The sequence below is a fragment of the Eriocheir sinensis genome, chromosome 47, assembly GCF_024679095.1.
Source record: "Eriocheir sinensis breed Jianghai 21 chromosome 47, ASM2467909v1, whole genome shotgun sequence".
Lineage (NCBI taxonomy): Eukaryota > Metazoa > Arthropoda > Malacostraca > Decapoda > Varunidae > Eriocheir > Eriocheir sinensis.
Genome location: NC_066555.1, coordinates 5166781 through 5188799, shown reverse-complemented (window position 1 = coordinate 5188799; position 22019 = coordinate 5166781). Strand labels below are relative to the sequence as shown.

The window sequence follows — 22019 nt, the reverse complement described above, 5'->3', positions numbered from 1 at the left end:
TTGTCTTTTGTAAATATGTAAGATACATATGATGTTTTGTAAAGATATTTCTGTGCCCTCTTCTCACGTGTTTACTCCATACATTTTCTGGTTGGTTGTGTGCACACAGTTAAGAGCGAGCATACAGCCCACAAACATGAAGGCTAAAATCAAGGCTTGAAATGTGTTCAACATAATAAAACCTTGCTAATGAGAAAACAATCTAGGGTGTAACATTGATGATGGAATTATATAGATTCAGCTTCGCTCTGTGTAATATACATTTATTAATAGAGAGATGATTTTTTTTAAGTCAACGATAAGAAGAGAGACGGAGAGAGGAAATGAGAAGTATAGAATGTATATTCTAGCATGACCAAAAAATTGTGGAGGGAATAAATCAAAATAATGATATATAAATTGTGGCATTTGGGCCTTACCTACCGGCCCCACTCATAGCAAGAGCCCAGATGATGGTGGCCACAGCGTGACCATGAAACGAGAATGCCTGGCAGGACACCTACTGCCGGCCTGGCATGAGCAGTGGTACCCACATCTTAGGACGGTAGCTACAGGCATTTCTAGCCAACTGCAGCCATTTGTGCTGGAAATCACTTCAGCTGATGAGCATACAGTGGGAGGCACTTGAGATTATCAAACACATCATCTCAGTGCGATGAAACAAAAAAATTTATCTAATCTGGAAAGGGGGAAATATAAGTTTCTGATTCTGGGAATGGAACCCACAACCAGTCAGGCAGGAAGCGAGGGCTCTCCCATTCAGCTAGAGGCGCCACACTAGTTACGTGGGTTTGCAGGAGCGTCTGGTGGGCCACTACACGAGTGAGACTGAGGCACCCTGGGCTTCATGTCCCTTATTGCTGTGCATGCTCCTAATGAGACCTTTAAGCTCAAGAGAAGGAGGTGTTCTGTGCCAAACTCAACTCCATATTAGACTAGTGTTCCCCTCAGGATGCAGTCATTTTCTTGGGCAATCTTAATACTACCACTGGCAATGAGTGATGTGTTTGTCTCCATGGCTCTGGTTCCAGGAACACCAATAGTTACTTCATAAAGTTTGCAAGATTCAGAAGGTTGAGTCTAGTGGATGCTTTATCTCAGAGACCAGACTTATTGGAGGATCCTTCAAAACTGCAGTGTTTTCCAAAGTATTGGCTTCCTTGTAGCTTGTTATCACAACACTCAAGCATCACGTCAGGTCAAGAACAACCTGAAGAGATAACCATCCTGTGTTCATCTTGAGAAAATGAAAGACTTTGTGTGCTCACGAGTAGGCAGTGACAGCCTCATTTCAGACATGAATGGGCAGAGGGATTGTTGGGTTGAGTAGTTTGAGCAGCTGTACACAGTAGGCAGCTCCTTACTGCTAGGTTCAAATAGTGGATGCTGACCCACCCATTATCAAAGCCCACCCTCTCTTGACAAGGTCGGAGAGGCTATGGCAAGATTGAGGGGTGGAGAGGCAGCTGGTGTTTGTAACATCAGTGTGAAGCTGTTTAAAGCTGACAGTGTGGCCACAACCCATGGTTTTCATGTGATCTTGAGTGTTGTATGATAATCTTGGACGTACTTTTCCTCCTGACTTGAAGAGGGGGCTGGTCGTCCCTATCTGGAAAAGGAACTGGAAGTGTCAGGACTGCAACAACTACCATAGTATTGCACTTCCCACTGTGCCAAGCGAGGTGCTTGACCAAATATTGCACATGTGGATTCACAATCAGCTGCTGAAGCCACAGAGGCCTAAGCTGTTTGGGTTCATTATTGGTAAAATAACAACTGACCGTATTCTAGCGCTTATTGTACTGATGTAGCACCGACACGAGTTTTGACAGGGAATGCTTGCAGCCTATGTTGATCTGAAGAGAGTGTTTTACTCAGTGCACTGCAAGACACTCTGGGTCTCCTGCAACTCTGTGTAATTCCTACAAAGATGGTTGATCTATTGACTGTCCTGTACTCTGGGACTGAGAGTGCTGTGAAGTGTCTGTTGGGGGGGTGGCATGTCCTGTGCTAAGGGGATGCCCGCAAATCTCATGACTGGAAATACTTTACATAGGAAGCCTCCATGGAGACTTGCTCGGAGTGGCCCCCAGAGATAGGGTCGTCGGGTAGGTGAGGCAATGCATTCCCAGGCATGTGCTTTCTTTCACTGATAGATTTGGGAATTGAAAAAAGGATGAAATGAGAATAGTAAGAAAAGTTAATAGTAGACAAGAGCTAGCACTTGCACCAAAAACTACACGAACTAAAATAATAAAGAAAGCTTTATTAAGAGTCCTGTGGCAGCTGAGCTCCTCTCATCAACCTGACAAAAATACTCTGAGCACATTAGGAGAGTTAGCAGTAAGATGAGGCACGTGCCCTAGTGAAGTATTGGAGCACTCTTTACCCGGTAGCAGCGGGGATCATGTTTCTTAGTGGTCCCTCCAAGCGAGAAAAATGAGAAAAAAAATCACCCCTCCCACAAACCATTTCATTATATATATCAAAGCATTTGTGATCAGATTATGCATCATCTATTTTGGGGGGTTTATATCATGGCACAAATTTGGCCCGTCGCTGCTACACGGTAAAGCCACAAATCTGGCCCGTCGCTGCTACCAGATCAAAGTTGGCAGTGCCTTAGCGATAGGAAAATAAATGAATAAATGTTTTATATTGAAGTTCCCTTACTAGATGTATAAGTAAGTATGGTGATGTGTGTACTGCAATATTTGGTGCAGAACCCTGGTGTGGGAAGAGACTATAAAAATCAGGATAACATTCCAATCTTTAGCTAGAGTGAAACCATTTTAGCGAATCCGTTGAGGCGTTGGCTTCCGCGAGTCCTTTCCTGACTCTGCTCTGCCACACAGTCCAACACCTGTCTCATATGCTAACTATAGGTAACACATGAGAGGAAAAAACAGGTATTGGAACTGTGTGGCAGAGCAGAAGGGAGGAAAGGACCTGCAGGAGCCATGGCCTCAACAAGATGGTTTCACTATAGATTCTAGAATAAGTACGCTAACAAAATTTTTAATGTTCAAGGAAATAAAAAAACTCTTGGGATATTTGGCCATCTACATCATCTGTATCTGGCATGAGGTTTATTTATGCTCCTCTGAAGACAAATCTGTATTAAATAGGATTTTTTGTAATTGACCACTACCATTTGACCCAGTTTGGATTTTGGCTTCCCATGTTTTTGTTTTTGTACATTCCTAATCAATCAATTCTTCTATCAGCCACGGAGTCTGCAACCCTTTACGTGAAGCCTTTTTAATGCTGGGGTGGCTGTGTAGGGGTCTGGTGCCTACTGTTCTAACCCAACATTGTTCTTTTCTTTTCCTTCTGCTCTTACTTGCTTTCCACCATCGGCTGGACAGAAGGAAGGAGTACCCAGGTGAAGCGATTACCACAGAACAGATCTAGTTGACCACCACCACCACCATCACCACCTCCACCAACACCTCGTTACCTTTTCATTAAGTAAATAAATCACTTTGTGGCCCAGTGCACACTCACAGAGCTTCCTTCTAATATTGTGTCCCTTTAATTAATGTGATTTTTTTTTTTTCAATGGATATGACCGTTAGTTGGCACTCGATGTTGCCCAAGAGGTGCATGCATGAACGCATTACTCAGCACTGCATTGGTCTTGTGGTGTGCTCGCTGGATGAGACGAGGCTGGAGGGAGACTCATCTGTACGTGTGCTTGTGTCCATTGTCTTGTCCTTATGATGCGTGGTTGAGCCGCCCCGCGAGGGTCAGCGTATGTCTTGTTTTGCCTGTTGCCCAGCGTATGTATTTAACATTGGTCCAGTTTGCATAACGTAATTGGTGTTAATTTGCGGAGACTGAAACATTTTGTTTAGTTGGGTATAATTTTTGTGCTTAGTGCTGCTGTGAATGCTCTAAATTTGCAGGACTGAGGTGAACATACATGGAAAAATAATATTTTCAAAGCTTGGATTATTAATCACTACTTAAAAGTGCAAGAGAAATAAGAAGGAAAAAACAAATAATTAAATTCCTATTCTTGGTATAAATTTGATAAATTTGACTTAGAAACACACAAAACATTAAAAAATGGACAAGTATACTAAGATTGATTACTAAGTATTGAAGAAGTGAGTGAGTGTTAGCATCTTGGAGACCTGAGGCGAGGGTGGAGGGAGGCTGGTGTGCTAGCAGCAAGGCCATGTACATCCTTGGTTATTAGAGGTTTTGCATGTCTACTTCTAGACTGTAAGCCATAGCTGTTGTGTGATGTGCCCGTAGTCCACTTAGTGCTGTGCAGATACACCCAGTAGCTGTGGTGCATTGGGGCATTATGAAGCAAGGGAAACAGTAGGCACCCTCAGTTCATTATTTCATATTGTCATTGTAATGATGAGGCCTCATGACAGTGCCCTGAAGTACCTTATTACAAAATGCTGACATTGAATTGTTCCTGCAGTTAGTTTTTTGTTACACAACAATTTTATCTGAAACTTGTACCTTACTGTAAAGAAAACTAATAAGCTTTTATTGCTCAAACCCCGAGTGGTGCCGGACACAGAAGTGGCCTTACAGTGAGAGGGATGCCCACCCCCATGCCATGTTTTGCTTGCATGGTTGGACTTGTGTAAGACTGCAATGGTGTTAACAGTTGCAGGTTGATCATTCTCCTTGATTTAGAGACTGGTTTTGAATACAGCATATAGGGTATGTGCCACTGAAAAAAAAATGACAACCACAAGTGTTCAACTTTTTGTGAAAATTATATGAAAATGATACAAAGAACACTTCATGTTCTTTTATTCCTGTATAGCACACAGATTGTTACCAAACTCAAGTAACTTTAGTGGTAGTGTCTAACCATTAACATGCAGTCCAAAGTGGAGCAGCCCTTACTCAATGGACTGAAGCTTCCTGAAGACAGCAAACTAAGAGGCTGGTACACCGTGATGCAGAGGCTTCACGTGGCACTGACAATGAGGGGAGTCATGGTGACTTTGTACAGGAGTGATCCACAGCCCCTCCATATGGGACTGCCCGGCCAGGTGTTTATGATCCTTGGAACAGCTCACCTTGAAGTGTTCACCCATGATATCTACAGACACACGTCTCTAGATATTCAGAAAATACCGATTTATAGCTAAATGTGTGAATTTTTATTTATATTGTTTAGTTGCTCTTGGTTACCAAACTGCTGTTCAGAATTAGATTTTTTTTTTTCCAGTCCATACATGGTTGCTCAGGAAGCATGGTCCATTTCATGTTACATTAAATATCAAATGAAAACTGTATAATATTTATATTTGCCAGTGCAGGCCTTTATTTGACTGATGCTGCTGTCAATGCCATCAGTATTGTTATCATTTAGTCTCTGTGTCTCCTATGGCCTGTGCTTGCTGAACACTCATGTGTCTGGGCAGGCTGTGATGGGTTTTACTTGCATGCAATAGAAATCATCTTCAGTGTGTCCAAAAATTAGCATGTAGTATAAAAATGCATATAATAATGCATTCCTGACTCGCCCAGCAAGACGGTGTGTATCAGTTTAGAATCTGGTTACCATTCATACTACAATGACTGTACATTCCCTGCTCACTGTCCAAGGAAACCAATATCAAAGGTTATACATGATGTGTGTTTTGTCTTGTGTTTGAACAAGACTTTTTCTCCTGCTTTTTACTCAATCTGTTTCCCTCACCACCTCCTCACTGTCTGCACTGCACCAGCATGTATATGTGTCCTGCTGTCTGTGGCTGCCTCTCTTTGGTCTCCTACAACCACTTAGTAAACATGCTGTGAAGGTTTGTGATTGATGTCATAAAGACTTTCTTTCTGTGCTTCCTTTCAAAGGAGAGGATTTGATCATTTGGATGCACGCCCCATAGTTTTAAGTGATTACTCTTAGAATATTGAGCAGGCTGACTGTCCCCTCTGAATCAAGTCTGTACAGTTGGTACAGTAAATACAAGGAAAAGACGACAGCTAACAGGTAACATGGTCATCTATCAGCTCACCTGTCATAGGCTTATCAACAAAGTAGTCAATGTCACACCCAAGAAGAGTTAAGGAACACTTGGATATGATGACGTGGTTGTGTCTCAGAACAGTGCGGTGAAGCATGCCACAGACACACAGATTGATGAAATACTGTGAAGTAGTCGCTCACTTGTCATGTTGTGGATGACTCATGATTGTCACGAACACAGCAGTTGTTGACGAACATAGATGACTGTCCAGCATGCTACAAGAATTCCTTTATGTAATTTTATCCCCATAATGTGAAAGTTGGGTCTGATCAAATCCTCGCCTCAAAGTAACTTAGATAAACCAGTGCAAGTAGACCAGTGTTGCTCTTGGCTGTTACTGTCATTGATAGTTGTGTGTAGTCTGTGTAGTACATCTGTATCAGTATCTCTGTAACTGCCTTTCTCTCTGTAGCTAACCAATGTAGCCATCTCAGTTTATTTAGCTATCTATATATCTATTTCATCCATATATTTATCTACCATTTTTCTTTTTACTGACAATCTTTCATTCTTTGCCTTTCCCTTTTTTATTTCTCTCCCTTTTCTTTCCTTTTCACATGACTTCTAAAAAAAATATCTTGTGATGTCTTACAGTTTACTCATACAGCATACACGTAGTATTTGTCTTAACACTGTGAAAGGCCTTATATGTTTTCACTGATGTTCAGTAGTAATTTGTTGAAGAAAACACCCTCTTATATAACTTAGCATGCACTACACACAACCTTAAGCCTTCATTAAAGAGAGTACATTGAACCTGTTGTCCATTGAACTGTCTGCTCACTCACTCCTCCACCTACACAGGTTACTACGGTGCGGAATACCAGGTTTAAGGTGGGAGTGGGCGTGGGTAGCCGGTGTGCTGCTGGGGAGCCGCCTCCTTGACTCTACAGACAGCAGGCCATTGGACACCAGCACCACCACACAGGACCTGGGCAGCCGGGGACAGGATGTGGCGGGGAGTTCAGCCGACGAGGACTTTAGAGAGTACGGGGTGGAACGCGGCCGCAGGTTTCCCCGAGACGTTCACTACTCGGTGGAGCTGGAATACACACAGCCCCTCAGCTGGATCAGCCGCACTACTGATGGACGCTTTGTTCTGGACGAGGACAGCGAGGAAGGGGGATTCACCTCACCACGGAGACCCATCAGAAGTGTTGGGGGGAGACAAGCAAGCAGGATCCAGAGCAGAGTTCCTCCAGAGTGGCCAAGGGAAGAGGGTCAGGGTGTGGAGAGTGGAGTGTACCACGTGCGGGCTGGGGCCGCCAGCCGCCAGCTCCGCCGGCAGCCACTGCCACCTCGCCTCAGCCTGCGCTCTGATGGCTCTGGAGCCAGCACTCATGAGGAGCCACGAGTGGGAGGGGCTGGTCTGGGGGGACCACACACGGTGCCAGCTGGCAGGTATGGTGTGTTCCACCCACACACCTCGATGCGCTCGCCAGAGTTTGGGCGACACGTCATACCAGAGAGCCCGAGCGACAGTGTGTGGTCGCCACGCTCCAGGCGCTTCAGGGCCTCTTCCCCGGGGCCATTGAGCTCAGAGTGGAGTCAGCTGGCCCAGTTGGCCTCTTTCAGTGAAGTGAGCAGTGTACAGCAGCCGTCTAGTGTGGAGCGATCCTTTCCTTCTACAGTTCTTTCATCTTTCCCCAATTCAGCCCAGGACACACCCACGGCTCTGGGCATCTCAGCCACCCTGCCTCCTCCCCGCCGGGAGGAGTTGTTGCCGTCTCGTCAGTACCCAGGACGCCAGCTGCCGCCTCTGTCCACCTCTCAGCTGCGTTCTGGTCAAATCCTTGTTGGGGCACAAGTTCATTCCCCACCATCACGATTCCAACCACAGTTGCAGGCCTGGGGCTCAACCTCACGATCCCAGCTGGACCCAGCCTGGATCACTCCGAGGCGCCCTGCTCGTGTGTGGCCCATGGCCCGGCCTGTTGGTCATGCTGCTCGACCCTCCGGTCGACCAGTCGTGACAGTTTTAGAGTCCGGGCAGCATGTGCATGCTCCACCAATGGTTCGAGAGGCTCTTGGCCACATCCAGCCTCCCCGCATCCCAGACATCCCTCGCCACTATGTCAATCTTCCTCCAAGACGTGACACTGATCAACGAATACTGGGGCGGGCCCCCCCCTGTTTGCTCAAACCTTCCTCCTCAGAAAATCAAAAGCCACTGGCTACTAGCTCGCCCCCCCGCCCCCGTGCCACTCAGGGTCAGCCTGGGGCCCAGAGGCTTGCCAGGACTCGACCTCTGCCTCCTCCTCCCCCGACCAGTACAAAGACTAGTAGAGCACCCGAGCCTGCTGTGCCCAGAGCACCGGGCAGGACGAGAGACAGTGACTCCAGCAGTGATCAGCCAGTGACGTACACGCGGGAGCGCCTGCAGGAGGCCATTGGGCGGGTGCGTAGCGGCCTCTTCGGAGAGGCACCCAGAACCAGCAGTGCCCCTGAGCTACGGCCTGCGGGAAGAAGTGAGCCAAGGCAGACGACCCGTCATCAGCCTAGACCTGCCTATGGTGGCAGTGCACCAGAGAGCAGGGAACAGTCCCATGAACAGTCTCAGGAGCAGTCCCCAGACTCCTCCAGTGGGTTTGGTAGTAAAAATACATCTCAGCAACAGAGCTCCTCTCAGTCCGGGCAGTCATTACTAGCACTAGGTCTTGATACCTCACGTTTAGAAGCTTCTGAAGCAACAGAACCTGGAGAAGTCCCAGAGCCAGCTGCAGGAGCTCCCCCTGCCTGGGTTCTGGCCGGGCCTCGCGCTCGCCCAACACCTTGGATGCGGCCTCCAAATCCTCCACCTTACGAAGAGTGGGCTGCACGGCAGGTCTTGCCGCAGTTCCGCATGCCAGTCCTCAGCCAGCAGCACAAGCCGTACATCATCCCTAGTGTGTCGGAGAGACGACAGATGCTGGGGTCTGCTGGCCTGGATGCCAGTGTGGATTCCAGCAGCTCAGTGAAAGTGTCCCCCCGGCCCCGACCCCGGCCACCGCCACCCATCACTACACCCCTGCCTCCGCAACAGCCACTTGATGTTAGTGTGGACGATCACTATGAATTTGATACTGTGTTGAGTCCAACACCTGGGGAGGATTCAGCAGCAGAGTGGTCAAGGACCCGTGTTCCGTCAGGTGAACGTGGCCTCAGCGACTCTGAGATCTACGGGTCAGGTGGGCGGCGGCGCCACCAGTCCATGGAGGCACGTGTGGCTGCCATGAAGCAAGAATTCAATGAGTACAGAAAAAGACAAGCAAGGCGTAGACGAAGTCGAGAGATGGAAAGTGTGTGTTGATGGGAACTGAAGTGTAGAAGTACATTAGGTTAGGACTGCAATTAGGGGATGTTGTGACTATCAGCCCCATCCGTGTGTGAGCTACAGACTCAAGAGACAAGTCTTTCAGGTGGGGAGAGAAGGGCAAGGCTTGCCAGGCGCTGCCGCCACAACCAGTAATACTCACTGTAGTGATGACGCAGCTCCAGCCGCGTCCTGAGAACTGTGCAAATTGTTGAATTTTATATATTCCTATTGGATCTCTGTTTTAAAAAAAAGTTCTCTTAACTTTGTATTGTAGTTAGAGAAGCCCTTTCATGTGATAACTACAATGCCCAAGTGACACGTTCAAGCAAAGTAAGAAGCACAATTTCTGTCTCCGCTGCATCACCTTCACTCTCGAGAACACTCAGACTGTCACCTGTTGAGAGTCCTCCACCCCACAACTTGCCAAGTATCTCGGATGAAGACTTATTCAGGAACATTTGACATGCTTCTTCTTTAAGGGTATACTAGTCCCACAACACCAGTTTATTTATCTTCATTTATTCAAAATTTACATGAATTGTTTTCATTTGTAAGCTTACCAATTAAATACCCTCATTATGTCTTTTAAGCCATACTATTTTGTCATATGATAATTTCATTCTGAGCATTGATAATTTATTTACCTCGTGAAGTAGCCACCATACCATGTAAAGGTAATTTCTACCACCATCAATTTCTACCATGTACTTGTATAAATTTCTTTATCCACCTTGTACAATATGCAGCCATATCATGATAGTGTACACTGACCCAAGTGAATCCTCCCCTTATTTTATGACCCAGGGGATCTCTGCAAGGTGCATTCATTGTTTTGCATGAATTTCTATAGGCATCTTGTAGGAAATCAGTCATACAGTATATCAATCGTTATACATATACATATATATCACTGCCAGTATGTTTTAGTTTTATATTCAATTAAGAATTTACCAAAATGAGATCTACATAGGTTGTTTAACATCTATATCTTAGGTTTTGTTTGTTTGAGCACAGCTGCATCAAGGGTTCTGTAAGCCATATCTTACAAACTGATATTTTCATTCAGTTCATAACTTCAGACATTAAACATACCATGTTTATTTCACCCTACTGGCACCCTCACAGGTTGAATTTCATATTTTCTTTCTCTTTTGTGGCAAATTCAATAAGTATTTGTTATAAAATTATGAAAACAACTAAATGATGTCAGTAATAAGTCAATTTCAAGAGTGTGGTTAATGCTTTTAGAGAATTGTCATGTGTATGATAGTGGAAGTCTAAGAGTTAAGACTATGTTACTGTTTAATGCAGCAGCAGCACAAACCTAACTGACAAATGTGAAAGCCAATAGGCCTAAGATGATATACAGATAACTTCCACAGCACATGCTTGAGCATGGCAAGGAGTGCTAAGAGAGAGCATCGAGGCAAATAACAATATACCAGTGACAGCTTTGCAAAGTGGCTCAGACCCTCAGTGCAGTGTTGCAAACTGTTCCTCGCAGTGAAGCTGAAGGCAGTGGGTTGCAAGACTCACAATTTGGAAAATTACCTGCCCCGAAAGCTCTTATATTTACTCCTTATCTTTAGTTCTCTTTGTACAAATGTGATAGCAGTCCAGACGACTCATTTCATGATTTGCTGAAATTTCCTGTTTTTTTTTTTTTTTTGTTTTTTTTTCCCTGTACACTCCGAAGACTCTCATCGTTGTATATTTCAGTTTCTTAGGATTGATTTTATGTAAAAATTTAATCAGCATTTTTGCTTGCCTGATTCCCTCTGAAAATCCAGTAATTAAACCTCAAGACCTTTAATTTGCAAGTATTTCATATTAAGAACCACATCTAATTCTTCACTATTTTGGCCACAGCCCATATTTTCTTTATCCTGAGTTCCAGGCCACATTCAAAAGCTTCATTAGATTGTTTTCTGACAAGCTGAGGGAAGAGGGACATTTTAGTTCTCAAAACCAAGATCCAAACCTTAATCAGAGAAAACATACTCCTTAAATACAAATATATATATATACCTATGTAGAGTTTGGATTCTGATAAATTTTCTTGGGTTGGTTTTCCAGCACAGTGAATTCTTCACCATATGAAAAATAATTAGATACTTAGACTGTATTACATTGTGAAGTGTTGATGTTCTTGTTGCATACTGCAAGTAGGCATTAAAATATCAGGTTATTGCTGGTGATATTCATATGACGGAAGTTTTAATAGGGCATTGTTTTGTGTTACATTTGATGTTCTGTTGATTTAAAGTTCAACAATAGCAGAAAGTGCTTTTATGTATCAGGTTGTTTGATGCTGCCAAGCTGATGTTCAGCAGCTGTTATAGTCAGTGTCACTGCCATACTTAGATTTAAGTTACACTTGGTTTTGCCACTCTTTTTATTCTAATTGATTACATTGGAAGTTACCTAGTCTACAGTTGCAAGAGTGGATTGGACAATCCTTAAGTGATATTTTATCTATATTTTATTTGTTGTATTACAAACTCTTCACAATCTTACGTAAACTTGTAGTAGAGCTGTACCTGAATACAGAGCCAAAGTTTGAGAGGCAGAAGGCAGCCTCAGCCTCCCATGGGTTTATTTTGTTATTTTGTGTGTAGAGGGAAGGTGGTGCAAGTTATTTATTTTTATCTGCAGCTTAGGAACCATATATAGCTCTCACTAGTGGTGGGCAAGTACCGCTAATTTCAGTACCGGTACGTACCGGTACAAAAGACACCGTTACCGGTATTACCGGTACTGTACCGGTACACACACACACACACACACACACACACACATATATATATCTATATATATATATATATATATATATATATATATATATATATATATATATATATAGATAGATAAAAGACACACGGCCGTCTTCATAATATATTGTGGGTTGCCTTTTAAAACTGATGGGAAATACCTAAATGATAGCAAACTAACATGAAAAATTCATTCATAATGATATGAATTGAGTGGTATGCACACTAGTGACACTACAACGCACCAGCGGGCAGCGGTACAGACGACGCTTGTGGCAGGCTGGCGGCTCGGCCGGCGGAATGAGGCAGCGGACCAGTGGCACGCGCTGCCGCCCGCCGGTACCGCGATACCGGTAAATTGCCGGTACTGAATGGGCCGCGCGCGTACCGAGACAGTTAACGGTACTGACACCTTACCGGTTTTTCCGGGACCAGTGGCACGCTGCCGCCCGCCGGTACCGCGATACCGGTTGAATGGGCCGCGCGGCTCGCGGCAGTACCGACTCCCGAGTCCATGACGACCGAGCGTACGTAGTAGTAGTAGTAGTAGTAGTAGTAGTAGTAGTAGTAAAGAGGTAATAAGTAGTAGAAGTAGTAGTAGTAGTAAAAATATTATTATTATTATTATTATTATTATTATTATTATTAGTAGTAGTAGTAGTAGTAGTAGTAGTAGTAGTAGTAGTAGTAGTAGTAGTAATAGCAGTAGTAGAAGTAGGAATAGCAGTATTAGTAGAAGTAAGAGAAGTAGTAGTAGTAGAAGTAGAAGTAGTAGAAGTAGCAGTAGTAGACTAGTAGTAGTAGAGCAGTAGTAGTAGTAGTAGTAGTAGTAGTAGTACCTAGTAGTAGAAGTAGCAGTAGTAGTAGTAGTAGAAGTAGAAACGCAATGGTAAAATGCACCGCCGACGCCAGTAGTGGTGCCGACATTCATTCTTAGCGGTACGAAGCACAGCAGTCCCGGCACAGACGCTAAACGGTACAAGCGGCAAGCGGTACCGGAAATGATACCGGCAAATTCAGTCGTACCGGTACAAGGCGCGTCTCGCCGAGCCACCGAGAGTCCGAGACCGCGCCGCCGCCGGCAGCCAGCCGGTACCAGTGTGGACCGGTACCGAGAGCCTTGAGCCGCGCGCCTCCACGCTGTTTGCCGAGTACCGCTTCGGCTATTTACCGGTACGGAAATTTTTACCGGTACAGTACCGTTAAGGCTGGTACCGGTATTACCGGTACTGGTACCGGAACTTGCCCACCACTAGCTCTCACACACACACACACACACACCTATACACACACACACACCTATACACACACACACAATGGCATACATGAAAAAAATATTACCTTACATTTGTAATATTTTATCGGAACACTACAAAATTCACACAAGAGTTCAAGGGTTTGTTGATTCCTTATTCCTTTAACAAATTGCATATATGGATATATGAAGAAAAAAATTGTAAATTATTAAGTTCCATTAGTTATAGGATTTTCTCGGTCTACCTTTAGGTCTACGTACCAGAATCTGACATGAAGAAAACATAATAAACATTTCAAATGATTCATGTCAAAATTAAGCAAAACAATATATACTGACAAAACTGTACACTAAAAATAAAAAATAGTCTGTTCACTTAAGCTAGATTCCTGGCGCCTAGGCAGGTTGGTAAGCTTGCAGCTGATTAGCTGCTCCGCTCTCTCACAGACACTCATGTCGGACCACATCTTGCACCCGCGAGTGAGACATGTTTCTTTATTATATCCCATAGCTCACCTCACATACGAGATAGCCAGTTTTGGTTGACACCATCAGACTCAGCAGTGACTGTAGAATCAAGATGTATTTTAAAAACTCGACAAAACAAATAAGAAAATGGTATTACGTTGAGTTGAACCGTAAAAATGTTTAACATGTTTTACTTATGCTCGCTGTTTTCAACAGTTGTTCATTGACTGCAGAAATATATTATTACATTACGTAGGAAAATCTCTCATGAACACGATAGTGTGATCAGAATGCAGTTAAAGCTCCATGTATTGAAAACACAGAGTTATTTATAGCAACATGTCACTCGCAGCACACGACACGCTACGTGATTATGTTAAAAAAATGAGTGTCGCGTGCGCCGTGATGGTTGCGGCGAGTGACATGTTGCTATAAATAACTCTGTGTTTTCAATATGTGGAGCTTTATCTGCATTCTGATCACACTATCGTGTTCACGAGAGGTTTTCTTACATAACGTAAAAATATATTTATGCAGTCAATGAACAACTGTTGAAAATAGTGAGCATAATAAAAAACATGTTATAAACACTTTTTTTAAATCTTCACAGTTCAACTCATCATAATACCATTTTCTTTCTTGTTTTGTAGTTTTTACAATTCATCTTGATTCTACAGTCATTGCCGAGTCTGATGGTGTCAACCAAAACTGGCTATCTCGTATATGAGGTGAGCTATGGCATATAATATAGTAACATGTCTCAATAGAGCATGTAAAATGTGGTCTGACATGAGTGTTAGCAGGAGAGTGGGGCAGCCAATCAGCTGCAACCTTTCCAACTTGCCTAGGCGCCAGGAATCTAGCTTAAGTGAACAAGGTATAGTCTTGAAATATTGCACTGCTGCTTTTCATAAGACAAAAAGCAAGTGTCAAAAGTAAGTTGTGGCACTGCTCTCACTTCCAGTCAGTCAGGAGGAACTAGTGTTGAGTATCCTCCTGACGGCTGGAGGCCACTGGCTGCCCCACTGCATCCAGAGGTCAGTGGCACAATAACATCATGTTGTGTTTAACAAGACTCGCACCTCATGATATTATAACTTATCATAACAAGTGGATGTGACGTACAAAATCCTCAGTATAGATTTACTAATAATTTCTGATACCATTGAATTGCTTTATGCTATGCCATTAAAATCATTTGAGTGCATTTTACACCATACATACATACACAAAAACAGTCACAGGAACAGTACAAATGTGCATATTACCAATGACATAAGTGCTGCATTTTTTTCCTGTTTTGTCATTTATGATTGTTTTACCAAAATTAAGGAATTCAAAGAAAATTTTAAAGGTATGAAGGCAGGTTTTTAGGTCTGTTCTTGTCCAGCACGGCAAGAATATGAATCTGTTCTTGTCCAACACGGCAAGAATATGAATCTGTTCTTGTCCAACACGGCAAGAATATGAATCTGTTCTTGTCCAACACGGCAAGAATATGAATCTGTTCTTGTCCAACACGGCAAGAATATTAATCTCTTCTTGACGGCAAGAATATGAATCTGTTCTTGTCCAACACGGCAAGAATATGAATCTGTTCTTGTCCAACACGGCAAGAATATGAATCGGTGTTGAATCTGAGAGAGGAAAATAAAAGATTAGCAATGCTATCGTGACTTTCATAGAATGGTGCTCAAAGGTAAAATAATAAGTGACATTTTTGACAGCATCACATTTTTTAGATCATCAAATAGGAAATAAGACTACATAGGCATGATTCTTAGCATCCCAGTGAATTTAGTGTACCTGGCGACTCCAGCGCCAGACCGCTTGTATACTTTCTTTAAGACATAATGCTTGCACAAAACTTTTAGTACCATCAATTTTACTTTTTTCAATTATTATTAGACATTCATATTAGAATAACCTTAATTATTTGTACACTAAAAATGACAGAAATGAATGGGATGCATCTCCATAGGGGCAGGTTGCTGGTTTTATGTAAGTCCTGCTGCTGTGCTCACTCCAGGCTGGAAATACAGATCCATGACTAGCATCTAATTATTATGTACATGACAAGCTTCATTTGAAAGTGTATTATAGTATCCTACACCAATTCTTTGTACATAGTGTTCTCCGCAATGTGACCTTAGTGACGATAGAGCTGTGTGGTCATAGCTGCAAGGATGTTAGCAATTGGCACCCTTTTCAATTAACAAAAAAAAAACATCTGGGAACCTCCAGTTTCTTTAATTCTCGACCTCTCTGTGATTAGCAGCCTGGCACCTGCCTTGTTTGGAGTGAGCATGGCACCACTTCTGCCACTCGCCAGTTTACGTGTAGTCAGTAGTAGTTATTTAGCTATACAGTACAGTTCAACCTGGACATTGTTACTGTGTATGTATGCTCATGTATGGCATGAATAAGTAAAATAAATAAATTATGTTGACATGTTTTGTCTCGGGTGTTCTTTATCATCATGGCAGCAGACTTGGAGGGTGCGTAGAGGACAAGGTATAGTTACAGAGGTAATGGTTTGTTTGATCTATCTGGGACTTGGGTGTAATGGTGATCCCTGCACCCTTATATCTAGCTCTATCTCCAACATCCTGTTCCTTCGAGTGTCTCTACCTTCCCTATTCTGGCACTCCCACTCAGCACACATAATCCCTCATCTACTGATTCTTTCTATCTGATACTCATCCACTCTACTGATATATTTCTCTCATGTCCACACCATCTTGGAACACCATGCCACACACATTCATCCACTCCGTAATCCCTTCAAGGTTAAACCCATATGGAAACTCTCATACTACATATTCATGATTGATGTGCCACATTCCATGTCCATGACTGATGCATACGTATAACAGAGTTGGGGCAAAATGCTGCTTCGTACATCCTCCATCAACACGTTCACGCTTCCTCCTTTCATATACCTATTACCTGTCTGCCCTTCACTGCTCGCTCCCTCACCTTTCAGTGGTTACATGGAGCTGTCTCTTAAGTACCAACAGTTCAATCACTTCCTAGATACTCCACAACTACATCATATTTCAGCATTTCTGCCATTATACCATCATTGCCAGGAGCCTTTCCTGGTTTTAACTTTGTTTCTTCTATCTTATCCCTCTCCACCTCCCCCTGTGGATATGGCTGCCCTCATTCTCGTTCATCACAGATTTAAAATGCTTTTTCCGTACCTTCTTTACCACCCGATTCCTTTTTGCAAGTACCCATCACTCCCCTTAATCCTGTTAGTCACTCGTTCTTCCCCCATTTCTTTCAATTTCTTTCCAGAAGTGCTTTTGTTCTGATGTTTTACTGATATCTTCATGCCATTACTTTCCCTAACCAATCTTTTTACCAATGCCTTACTCTCTACTTTTTTCTCTCACTTCCATCACATTAATTATATTCTCTGTAGTACTTTCTTAGTTTGCCACTCTTGTTGATTTCATTAATATACGTTAAAAATTAGTACTTATAGTAGAGGTGAACTTTATGGTCAAGTGCTAATGAACTCATTGGAAGCCTTGGCACTTTGGAGAAATTAGTAAGTAACATTATTATTGAGAAATTTTCCTCTCAACTGACTCTTTTATCTCATCTGTTCACCTCACATTCCCTTTCCTCTTCCACACTCTATATCCAGCTACTTCTTCAGTTACCTTAAAAACTTAACTGTTTAAAAATCTCTTAACACCACTCACTCCAGCACTGTAATCTATTCCTACTCTTGCTCTTCCTGGAGATTCCTTCATGGCTGAGTGTAGTGTTCAAGTTACTACAACGTTATGGAGACATCCCTTTCTATAAGTTCTTAAGTTTAAACACAAACCACCTGAGATCTCTGTTGCCAGGTCATCGTACTCAGAGCACAGTATTTACCGGTTTTTGACGCCTAACTGTTGCCAAGAAACATCAGGATCTAACTCTCTTAACGATAACTATAAATTAGTTTCGTTATTGGTGCCCAGAAGACAGTTTAGGGGTCGGAAGTCGGGAAATATAAGCGGCTGAGTACGACAATCTGGCAACATTGCGGCCGAGATGCTACTGTCTCATATTAGCAAAACCAGACCCCAAATTAGTGGCCCCAAAGGGAATCTGGTTTGCCATGAGTATAATAGATCCATGGAATGCACTCCCTGAGCATTGTAACAGCACCATTAATCCGTTAGCAGTGACGGGCCAAATTTGTGGCTTTACCGTGTAGCAGTGACGGGCCAAATTTGTGCCACAATTTAACCCCCACAAAATAGATGATACATAAACTGATCACAAATGCTTCGATATATATTATGAAATGGTTTGTGCGAGTGATGATTTTTTTCTCATTTTTCTCACTTAGAGGGACCATTAAGAAACGGGGTCCCTGCTGCTACCGGGTTAATCGCCACATTCAAGTGGGATAAAAATTACAAGACATGGATGACATATGTGATAGAGGTGGGAACAGTTTCCACTAACATTCTCATCAACCTGTAGTGACTCGAGACATACTTGAAGAACTCCAAAGCCCTTGAGCCATGGGGAACCTCTTGGGCCCAACACTCACAACACAAGAGCCCAGGTTTGATTCCCAGGCTGGTTGTTGGGAAATTAAATTATTCCCAAGAAGATCAATTTCTCATTTGCTTTGAGAAGTGGCAGATCTCCTTGTGACAAAGCATGTAGGGTGGGAAGAAAATGTGGAAGGGAAAACAAGAGAGGAGTAAGGGAGAAGGAGACAAAAGGAAAAGAAATTAGGATGGGGATGAAAAAGAAAGGGGAAAGGAAAGGATAGAGTGGAAAGTGCATAAGCATGGAAGATGGGGAAGGCAGATGGTTAAAAAAAGAAAAGGGAGTAGAGTGGAAGGGAATTAAATGAGGTGGGGGAAATGGTGAAAGTTAAAGGGAGAAGAGGAATGGAGACTACTTACTATAGGCTCACAATTAAATTATGGTGTACGTCACAAGGACCATGGGTAATATCTAAATCCATGCATGTGAAGAAAATACATTAGATTAAGCTTTGGGGGGAACACAGTATGATTATGAATACTTATAAAGACGCTTGCATGTGTTAGGGAGGGAGGAGGCAGCTTACAAGTATAAAAAGCAGTGGCTTGGAATAAAATTCATACTAGTGTACACAATCCTTAAAACTGAATGCTTAAATCCTAGAATAACTCTTTATTAATTGACGGTACCAGGGGTGTCAAACTTGCGGCCCCCGTGACAAATTTGGCCTTGTAGGGGTCCACAGGTTAAAAAGTGACCAGAAAAGAGGGAACAGGACAAAAAAGGTTGGGGACCACTGATACAAAGGGAAAGAGAAGCACTTGTTTGAAAGGTAAAGAAGAAGAAAGAGAAGATGCTGGTAGCAGTCATAGCGGAAGGGAGAGGAGGTTGGTTGTATTTAGGAGGAGGAAGAGAGGGGTTGGCTATATATATGTAGGGTGAGATGAGAGGGTGTTCGCGGCCTTGTATCTCGGTGGTGAAACATTTCTTTCAAATATTCATGAGGCCAACAGGAAGGAAGCTTGGTTCTGTCTGATAGGATGAAGGGAAGGGGGGCCATACATGCAGTGAGAGGAGAGGGTGTTCGCGGCCTTGTATCTCGGTGGTAAAACATTTCTTTCAAATATTCATGAGGCCAACAGGAAGGAAGCCTGGTTCTGTCTGATAGGATGAAGGAAGGGGGGCCATACATGCAGTGAGAGGAGACGATGTTCCTGGGCTTCTATCTCAGTGGAAAAATCTTTTGTTTGGGAGGCTGACAGGAAGGATATGAACCCAGTTTGTGCCCAATAAGAGTGATTGTATTATTTGTACTCGCTTCCATTGACCCTATGACCTTAGTTTTTGGACGTTAGATAAGTCTGGTGTTCAGCCCCTGGCCCCAGTCAACTATGATTAACCCCTTAGACGGCAGTGAAACCATATACTATAGACGGTCCAAAAATTCAGTCGGTCAGTTTTGTATGGCAGAAACGTAATAACACTTCCAGATTGCAGTAGAATCTATAGAGACGATAGCTAGAACATCTCTTATGCAGCGTAACTATTTATGCTGCGGTCCTAAGGTTGACAGCGACTACATATAGACAATTCATTTTTGGGGGTAGCTACTCTTCAAATACTGCTGCCGTCTAAGGGTTAAACTTAAGGCATTTGGTCCATGTGGAGGGTTCATCTATACTTGTGGACTCTAGATAATATTTTGTTATGTCATAGTGTTCTCTGACGATTTTCTAACCATCATTGGATTTGCTTATTGATGGCGCTACCTAGTTGGGTAAACATTTAGATCCACTCACATCTCTCACACAATGTTTTAAGATTCCTTCCCTTATCAACATCCGACTCGGGAGCAGAGAGTTAAGTCTTTCATGTTAGACATATTACAACCATAAGGGGTAAATTAATTGACCATCCCTGTAACGCAAATCAGCCATAAGATTCATCCGTATGGCTCATTCTTCTGTTAAAATTTCAGCTTCACACACTTAAACTACCTTTCTACTGTTATAACTGCTTTTTCATGTACATTTTTTCCATGGAAGACGAATCTAATTTTGTAATATGATTCTTAGTCAGTTTTTTGGGAGCAGGGGGTGGAGGAGGGGCAGTACTTGGTGACGCAGGACTCGACGATGATGATGATGATGCACTGTCCTTAACATGTGACTCACTGCCATTCAGGGACAACGTCTCAACACTTTTGGTTATCTGCGGCACAATGAACTGCTTGGGTATGAGGTGCTTATTAATAGCTCCTCCGTAGATAGTGACGGGTGGACAGAAGTCATAGCCAAGCTTGCCATAAAACACCTGCTGGTCGTGGGTTGAGAGGTACATGATACTAAAGCCACACCCTCTGGCGTACTCCTCGGTCTTATTCATGAGGATGCGTCCATACCCAGACCCTCGAAGGTTCTGGCGGATGATGACAGATTCCACCCAGGCTGCATCTGGTTCCCTGGGCACAATGGTCATCCTGGAGTGTCCCACCACCTCTGCGCTGCCTTGCGGGGTGGTGCGCAACAGGACGAGATTTGTAGGGAACTCCTCACATGATGATTTCAGTGTCCTCATCCTGAAGCATCAATGACAGTGTTACCCAGCCATGATTGGTGACTGAGATATGACGTATAATGAGCATATAAATGACAGTGGAAAACATAAATGCTGTCTTCTAAAATCTGGCATGATAAGCAACATACAAATTTCTATACAATTCATTAACATCTTGGGTATGAAGAGATTACTTAATGGTATGAAATGTAAACTTGTGAGTCTTGTTTGCCTAGTGATGGCCCTCAACACATCTCCATGCTTCTGTAGTGCTGCTTCTTGTAGTTTCTGTGGTTCTTGCCTTGGACCCGTATCTTGGTGTTCATTACGAAAGTATATTACTTTTATTATACTTTTAGTCTACTTCCTGCAACTCTACAATAAAGGTTCACATTTCCAGAGGTGGGCGCGGTACTGAAAAATCAGTAGTGTGGTTGCGGTAGTGCGGTACTTTTTCCGGAGTAGTGTGGTCCCATTTTTTTCTTTCCCAGTGCGGTAAGCGGTGTGCGATACTGCGGTAGTGGTAGTCACTAGTCAATATAAAAAAAAAACTTCATTGCCTATCCTGGCTACCCATTGACTTCCTTAACTTGTGAGATACAAAAAAAAATAAAGGAGGACTGGGGGAAGGAGGGAGGGAGGTAAGGGCAGTGGCGTAGCCAGAGGGGGGGCAGGGGGGGCGCACTGCCCCCCCTGGGAATTTTGGGGGGAAATGCTGGAACAGATTTTGTATGCTCTTTTTGTCATAACTTTTAAACTGTTTTGGAGGTACAGCCACAGTGTAAAGTGGTCATGATAAAAACCTCTCACAACAATAAATTAACCGTTTTTATTAGTTATGTTGTGGTTTTCAGTTGACTCCCAAAGTTCTTGTGCTTCAAGCTTTCTTGCCTGACCATTGTTACAAAGAAGGCGACTTTGCAGACTGCTAAAACTGTTTTCATCAAAGTCTGCAAGGTAAACATCTGGACACATTCAGTAGGGTGAGTTGGAAAGGAAAGGAAGGATGAGAAGGGAAGTGATGGGAAAGGATGGGAAGGGTAGGGCGGGAAAAGGAAGGAAAGGGAAGGGAAGGGATGGGCGGGGAAAGGAAGGGATGGGTAGGGAAGTGAAGGGCGGGGAAAGGAAGGGATAGGATGGGAAGTGATGGGATGGGA

The 22019-nt window shown here is 43.4% G+C and overlaps 2 protein-coding genes across 15 annotated transcripts in view; one reads left to right on the top strand and one right to left on the bottom strand.

The window, feature by feature from the left end:
• Nucleotides 1–10982, top strand: part of LOC126981290 (protein turtle-like) — a 226557-nt gene extending 215575 nt beyond the window's left edge. For 10 of the 11 annotated variants that reach the window (XM_050832192.1, XM_050832194.1, XM_050832195.1 and 7 more), the window contains one exon: nt 6813–10982. In XM_050832192.1, coding sequence (XP_050688149.1) covers nt 6813–9297 — 2485 coding nt within the window. In that variant the 3' untranslated portion in view covers nt 9298–10982. Of the gene's footprint in view, nt 1–3368; nt 3472–6812 lie in introns of all 11 variants that reach the window. The other variant, XR_007733876.1, reaches the window with a different exon arrangement.
• A 9000-nt stretch (nt 10983–19982) lies between these two features.
• LOC126981291 (N-alpha-acetyltransferase 80-like) overlaps nt 19983–22019 on the bottom strand; it is a 98923-nt gene continuing 96886 nt past the window's right edge. For all 4 annotated transcript variants that reach the window (XM_050832206.1, XM_050832205.1, XM_050832207.1 and 1 more), the window contains one exon: nt 19983–20884. In XM_050832206.1, the coding sequence (XP_050688163.1) occupies nt 20314–20884 (571 nt within the window). In that variant the 3' untranslated portion in view covers nt 19983–20313. The remainder of the gene's footprint in view (nt 20885–22019) is intronic.